Genomic DNA, 7,599 nt, shown 5'->3' on the forward strand with positions numbered 1-7,599 from the left:
TTCAGGTAATTTGTGGTGACTTCTGGGCCCATGTCGGCCATAAAAAGAATTGGCCCGTCTTCTGGCATCATTGTCGTTCAACACCAAGGTATTAGTGTCGACCGACACTTCTTAATATCTTCGACAACTTCCTCTCGCGAGTTAGACAGATCACTCTTCAGTAAAATGGGCATAACTTCAGATCTAACCGTCGAATGGAATTCAAACTTGAAAAGCTAACTCAAAGCTCTATATTGTGTCCAAATATGAGCTCAATCGCACCATGGAAAGGCTTCCATCCATAGCTAAACTTCTAATGCATATGTGCAGTCATGCACCAATAATAGCTCCAAAATCACCAAAGTTCTCCAAAACGTACATAAACCTAAAAATACTCTAAAACGGACTCCAAACACATATAATAGACTCAATAATGGACTTATATCATGGTATAAAAATGGTAAAAACTGTAGTATATCAGACAGTAGAGGAGGAATGCCAGGACATAGAATAAGGGGAGATAACAGAGGCATGAGTTACTGCGATCATTTGTTCTGCCTAAGTGTGACAAAGAATAAGAACAAAGGAAAGTGGGAGGTAGCCATGGGAATTTGGTTATAGGTTTGGTTTTTTCGTTTCTTCAGTTTATGATATATTTGGATATTTAGAAAATTTGGTTCGGTTATTTTGATTTTCCGTTTGGATAACAAAGTTGAAAACCGGTTAATATCCCAAATAATTTAGGATCCCACTTGGTTCGGATTCGGATATTTTCGGTTAATTCGGATTAAAATAGAAAAATTGATTTTTTTTGATTAAATATCAATTTTCGGGTTTTCAGATAAAAAAAAATTGGATAATTTGAAGAATTTTAATTATTTTAAATAAAAATATTCTAATAATTTATTTTTTGCGTATTTTGATATATAAATATTATTTTAAATTATTTAATTATTTTAAAACTAAATATAGTTAATATTTATACAAACTATATTATTAAAATTCGGGTAACCATTTGATATTTGATTTAGTTCTGGTCCATTTTTTTTTGGTTAAGAATATAGGCTCCGGTCAGATAATTAATAGGGTCCAAACCAAACAGAACTTTATTTTTTGGTTAGGTTCGGTTCGGTTCTTCGGGATATATGTGTCCATGCCTAGTGGAAAGATATGTTCATTGAACCCTCCATAGCGGAAGCAATATCTCAGCTTCGGGAGCAGTCGACTTGTGAGGATAAGAACGCTTCTTCGTTCTTGATTTTACACGCGCATCTTTTTCTCTCTCCTCTGCTCTTGCCTTGCTTCTGCCACTCTCTCTCCTCTACAAACTGGGGATCGAAGAGAATCAGCAAGCTACTACTGTCAGAGAAAAGCAAACCCACGAGCAAAAGAAATGATCATGGTAATTATAATAATAATCCATTTTTTTCCTCAAACGGGTTCTCTTCATTTTGGTTATAAATGCTCTGCTTTTATCTTTACTTCAGAGATCGATTCAAATTTTTCTTTATCAGCTCTAATCAATCTTTCTTTTTCCCGAATTGGGTTCTTTAAAGTTCGAATGTTTTTCACCCAAATTGATTCTTTTAAAAACCTATACCCTGTCCTGATAAGGACATGTATCTATCCAGTATGTCTCAATTTCTGGTATTTTTTTTTCTTTAAATTCTGATCCTCTTTTTCATAACAGAGAGCTGAAGAAGAAAAAAACAAGATGTGGCCTCCATGGCTTAAACCTCTGCTTCGAGAGAAGTTCTTCGTACAATGCAAATTACACGCAGATTCACACAAGAGTGAGTGTAACATGTACTGTTTAGACTGTACCAGTGGCCCTCTCTGTTCTCTCTGCCTCTCTTTCCACAAGGATCATCAGGCCATTCAGGTTCGTAATTATTCTCTTGACGCTCTCTCTTGTTAGATTCTTTCCAGTTAATTAAACCAGAAAGTTTATATTTTTTTTTTTTACTGAGAGAAAAAGAAAAAAGCATCTTGTTGGTTTTTTGTTAGTTTTGTTGGTGATCTACTAAATTGTTTTCATTCATTTTCTTGGTGATGTATATCTCCCAGATAAGGAGATCATCATATCACGATGTGATCAGAGTATCAGAGATTCAGAAATTTCTGGACATTACAGGAGTTCAGACATATGTGATTAACAGTGCTAAGGTTGTCTTCTTGAACGAGAGACCTCAGCCTCGACAAGGCAAAGGTGTCGTCAACACCTGCGAAGTCTGTTATCGGAGCCTCGTTGATTCTTTCAGATTCTGCTCTCTTGGCTGCAAGGTAACGAGAAAAAGAAAACATTTTTTGTATATTTTCTCGAGAAAAATATGCTTAGGAGAAACGAAATTACAGTTAAAATGGGTGAAAAACAGAGTCAAAAGTGTTAATATCTTTGAACTTAAATGCTTTAAGGGTTAGTTGGATGTTGTTTGGTCGATGAAGTCTGAGAAAATAACAAGAGATTCTCTGTATTTTGGGTTTGGAAATATAATATATATTTACTTGTGGAGAAAGTTAACTGATGGAGTCAATGTCCTGAACCAAAGGCTATTTTAGGTAGGAGAATATTAGAATAAGTATAAACTTGGTTGAATAGGTAAGCTAACTACTATTCAATCATTTATTTATTAATATTGATTTTGTACTTAAACCTTATTTTATTCGGTAATCCTTCTTTGATGGGAATTGAGAAAAGGACACAAATAAAAAAAAAGATTTGCTTGTTGGGTGGGCGAGAAAATGTGGGGACAATGATAGCAACTTCAAGAAATTGTGGAGTTTTGAAAAAATATAATACTAGTCTACTAGCATTTGGGTTGACGAGGAGAAAAATCTTGAGTATTTGCATTCTACACATAGAACTTATCACTCAAATCTTGAGTCAATCTAAAGCTTCGTCCTTAAGCAATGGTCTTTTCATTCTCATACGTTCTTTTCATGGCTTTCTACATTCATTTTCCTCCTTGTCGGAAATAACTATTATGATAACCGTAATCCTAACATTGTAAATAATTATATTGACTTTCTTTACTAGATCTCTGGAATATCCAAGAGTTTCGACAAGAAAAGAAAGGATTGGACAAACAGTCTTTCAGATTCTAATGATTCGTATAGCAGTTCTACTAGTATAGGGAGGCTCAAGAAGAATGATGACATGATTCATAATAGTTTCACCCCATCAACACCACCTCTATCTGCCGTGTATCGTCGAATTGCAAAACGAAGGAAGGGAATACCGCACCGTGCTCCTTTTGGGGGACTAATCATAGAATACTAAGAAAATGGTAATGTATAGTCTTATGGTATTAACCATCACTAGTAGTTTGTGGGGTATGTATAAGTATGTATATATATATATATATATATGTCTATAATGGTCTAAAGCAATGTAAAAATAGAAGCTTAACATCATAGTGTCAAGTTAGATATGAAAATGTAAAACAAGAGGGAAAAGATAATAGAATGAAGTATGAAAGGAATACTTGTGCCTGTATATTTTGGGCTCAAAGAGTGGATATGTAAATGAAAAAAGACAATATATAGTAATAAAAGCATGTGATGGAATGCAAATCTGAATGAAATAAAGGCACTTTTTCATTCGATGTACTTATTTCTTGTTTTCTTGTTCATAATAATCTCATTTATCAGTTTTCTAAAATATGATATCAGCAACGGTTTTCTGAAAGGTATGTGCATAGCCAAAATTATTCATTGCAAGAGACCCGAGAATAGGGAGGAAGATAAGTTATTTCACTTGATTCTCTACATAGGTTTTTTTTCCTATAGAGTCATCTTCCTAATTAAAAGTTGCAAATTGCCATTCCTAAAATAATTTCTTCTTTTTGAGAAAAAATATATATGATTATGTAATTTGGAAGAGAAAAGGAAAAACAAAAGTAATACTTGGCATCTAGAAAGTGATTTCTTTTGTTGAAGTGCTAATCCTTTGTTTAGGACTATAATTGTTTCTATAAATTTGAAGGTGGAGTACTGATTCCAGTAATTTTATGACTTGCTTTTATTTTCCCCTAACATTTGTTTTGCAAGTAAAGTTTATATTAATCACGTTAACTATGCGAATATGCAACTGTGGGGTTATCATACCCACTTGTTGCTGAATACAAGCTCATAGTACCCATGTCTCTTTCACTACTCATACGATTCATCCTTGTTTATGACTAAAGAATTGTTCACCCAGTTCACGGCCGCAGCGCGCTACATCTGGGGTGGATCCAGGATCCACAACATCCACTATGAAATATCGGAAAACACCTTTGATGTGATTTACAAGATCATTACTCTCTCTGTCGTGGATATACAAACCCTAGAGAGTATAAAGAGATTACAAGAGAAGTACATGGCTAATAGCTAAGCATATGATTACATATCTATCACTAGTTTTTTCTATCTCTCCAAGAGACGCCATGGAAGCTCCCGCCTCCTAGAGGCTCGCTTGAGCTTGGAGATCCCTGTCATGATCTCTCCTTCTTTGTATTGTCAGCACTTAACCTAATGGGTTTCAACGATTAGGCTCATATGTTGTCCGCGCGTAACTTGTACAAGCCGGCCCAACATTGAACATGTCTGATGGACTTTGACCAAACCTCACAAAATTCCACCTGTTTGGTCCAAGTCCATAACCCTTCCTTTGTGCCGACCCTTCTTGATGCTTGAGCAAGCCTGCTCATCTTCTGCATCTCCTTGTTTTCTCTTATCTCTTCTCACTTCTCTCAGCTCTACCTTGAGCAAAGCTTGAAGTCTCTTCATGATCTTCTTGAAACCTGCATAAGCTTACACTTATGCACCACGACCGCTTAAGTAGATTAAACACTAAAATCCACTGGTCCCATCAATGAACATAGACATCACGCCTGATGAAAGGTATGTGACAATCCCATTGTCATTTTGAATTTTCATCACCTTCATCTAGTGTCTTGAGTTGCGAACCCAGCTGCTACACTCCAAGTGTCATGCTCAACTCCTCATTTACATCGTGTTACTTCATATCTTGTTACTCCTCGTGAACTGATCAACAACACAACCTTGCTGTCAAAATCACGAACTTGTTCAAGTGCTTGAACAGAAACCTGAACATCTTTCTGCAAGTTGATTTCCTCCTTGGCCTTTCGATTCCACTCACGCGCATTGAGCCTTGAATCAAAGTTTTTCAATTCTGTAAAACATCCTTCGAACCATATATGCTTCAGTCTTGAAACAACTTTTGATTCTCTACTTGTTTAAACCACTTCAGCCTTGAACACCTTTTGTACCGCCATTATTTCTAACAAAACCTGCCATCCAGCTAAACACCTTGCTGAACAAACTTTCGACACAATCCTGGTGAAACCCTCATGCTGTAGTAGAACCTTGATGTCACACTGAACCCTTTAGAACCAACCGCAAACCTTGAAGTCACTCATGTTCCATATCTCTGGAACAGTCTCTGACTTAACCTTGATGTTCTTGAACATACTGTACTTGAGCATCACTTTGTACCGCTGGTGCACGCTTAAACAGGACACGCCGCCTAAAACCACATGATTAGGAAGACTATCGACACAAATATCTTTGCTCCACCATCTGATCAAACTGTTCTGCAATAACAGAACCTCCACTAACAGATTTAGACCCCACTACTAGTTGAATGAACTAAGCCTCATACCATCGAATCCATGATACACCTTGGCTCTACTCACGAGCTGCCTGTGATATATTTATCTAGAATCCCTGATATCCCTCTTTTTCTCAGCTGTGAATTCATTATCTCAATACCCTTCTTGTATTAAGATGTCTCCAAACACCGAAACATGTGCATCACCATCAACGACTTGAATACGCCAATTAGTCATTGAATCCGCCATTAGCCTGATGAGTACCTGGCCATCGATGAGTATCTGGCCATTTGCTAATGGACTTTCCTGAGGACACTGCCTCAATATTCCCCTGTGATGCGACCATATATCCAGAACTCCACCTGTTTAGATCCATAAATGCAATCGGCTTTTCCTGCACTTATACCTTCATGAAACTTCTTTCAGTTCCATGACCTAAGCTTAAGATGAGTCTGCTTGTGGAGAACAAGTCTTACTCTTCCTGAGAAGTGTAAGACAATTCCCTGCAGTCCCTGCAATGTCTTATAACAGTTTCTTACTTTGCTTCATCTCACCATTCTTCATCTTCACTGCTCAATATTTCAGTATCTCTTGATACTTACTTCCCAAGTACCTCACCATGTGTTATCTTGCATCATACTCGGCTCTGATTTCGTGGTCCTCTGTATCAACCTCTCGGCAGTGTACTTATGATACATATGCTGATTTACTTGTCTCGTCGACAAGTTCCCTTATGTAAGACTCCTCTTACAAATCTCCTGATGATGCGCCTTGTATTTGTTAACTGATCTTGACACTCCTAGCCTTGACACTCTGAACATATCCACGACCCTCTAGTCATGGAATAACCTTTCATTTCAGCTCTTACTCCCTTGAACTGACCATGTTGCTAACCGAAACTTTTACCATTCAGCTGAACCAATTAAGACATCTTCTAACCAATGACTCACTCCACCTGGAATCAGATTATATATATCCCTGATGCATCAATCCTTATATAATCTCAGTGGCTCCACCTGAATCAAATAACCCTTTAGAAGTACCATGTCTCTGTAACTAAGTTTCTGCAACTGTTCATTTTTCATGTCGGCCTTTCACTGTATCTCTCATCATCCAACCCTGTGATGCTCTTGAGACACTCATTTACAGCTTCTCTCGTGTCAAAACTCGAACCCATGACGAGTTTCTCAAGCTGTAACTAAACCTGAACTCTGATTGTTCAAGCATGAAGTTCCGACGCGGTCAAGTCTGCAAATTTCTCCTTTTGCTTGTGAGCTCCAATTTTTTCCTGAGAGTTCCACCTTGAGACCTATAGTCGTGACACCAGACCGGCGTCCCTTAATTCTCTTCTAACTCTATTCATCTTGAATTTCCAACTCAGGCATCCTTGACGATTCCTCTAAGGTATAACTCACACACGCTTCTACTAGATGTGTTAGCGACTTTCTGCTTCTTGAACAAGTGTTGATGACTGTTCTCTCATACCATTTCTTCCTTAGGATTACAACCAGTCGTAATAACCTGTCCAACCTGATTCCGCCTACGCATTTTTCTCTGCCTTTGACCAGAATCTTCAAACTAAGTCTAACCTTGAATCACCTTTCTCTTTAGTTTCCTGTCACTCACACGACCTTACTAAACTACTACATGATGTTACCACAAATAGTCATCTGCTCTAACATACCCTTGTGTAGGCTTTTACACACTTTGTCCTTGGTTTAGTTGCTTCTTCGTGGAGGTACAACCTATTCCTGCCACACTGACTTGGTGACTATTTTGGCTTTCTTCTTACAGCCAGAAACTTTCCGTGTCACTCTCACGACCTCGCTAAAGCTGCTACATGCTGTTAGCACAAATAGCCATTTGCTCCATCATATACTTGTGTAGGCTTTTACACACTTTTCTCTTGCTCTAGTTTCCTCTTCGTGGAGGTTCACATTGTTTCAGTCACACTAACTTGGTGACTCTTCTGGCTTTCTTCTTACAGCCAGAAACCTTTCCTTTC

General features: G+C 37.6%; 1 protein-coding gene across 1 annotated transcript; it reads left to right on the forward strand.

Moving 5' to 3' along the window:
• Nucleotides 1–1,151: 1,151 nt before the first annotated feature.
• On the forward strand, nt 1,152–3,588 carry LOC106292574. The gene is made up of 4 exons (XM_013728187.1): nt 1,152–1,381; nt 1,670–1,861; nt 2,047–2,262; nt 3,017–3,588. Exons 1-4 carry the CDS (start codon nt 1,373–1,375, stop codon nt 3,257–3,259), a joined length of 660 nt encoding a protein of 219 aa, XP_013583641.1. The 5' UTR covers nt 1,152–1,372; the 3' UTR covers nt 3,260–3,588.
• The last annotated feature ends 4,011 nt before the right edge of the window (nt 3,589–7,599 follow it).

Source organism: Brassica oleracea, chromosome C5 (genome assembly GCF_000695525.1).
Source record: "Brassica oleracea var. oleracea cultivar TO1000 chromosome C5, BOL, whole genome shotgun sequence".
Taxonomy (NCBI): domain Eukaryota; kingdom Viridiplantae; phylum Streptophyta; class Magnoliopsida; order Brassicales; family Brassicaceae; genus Brassica; species Brassica oleracea.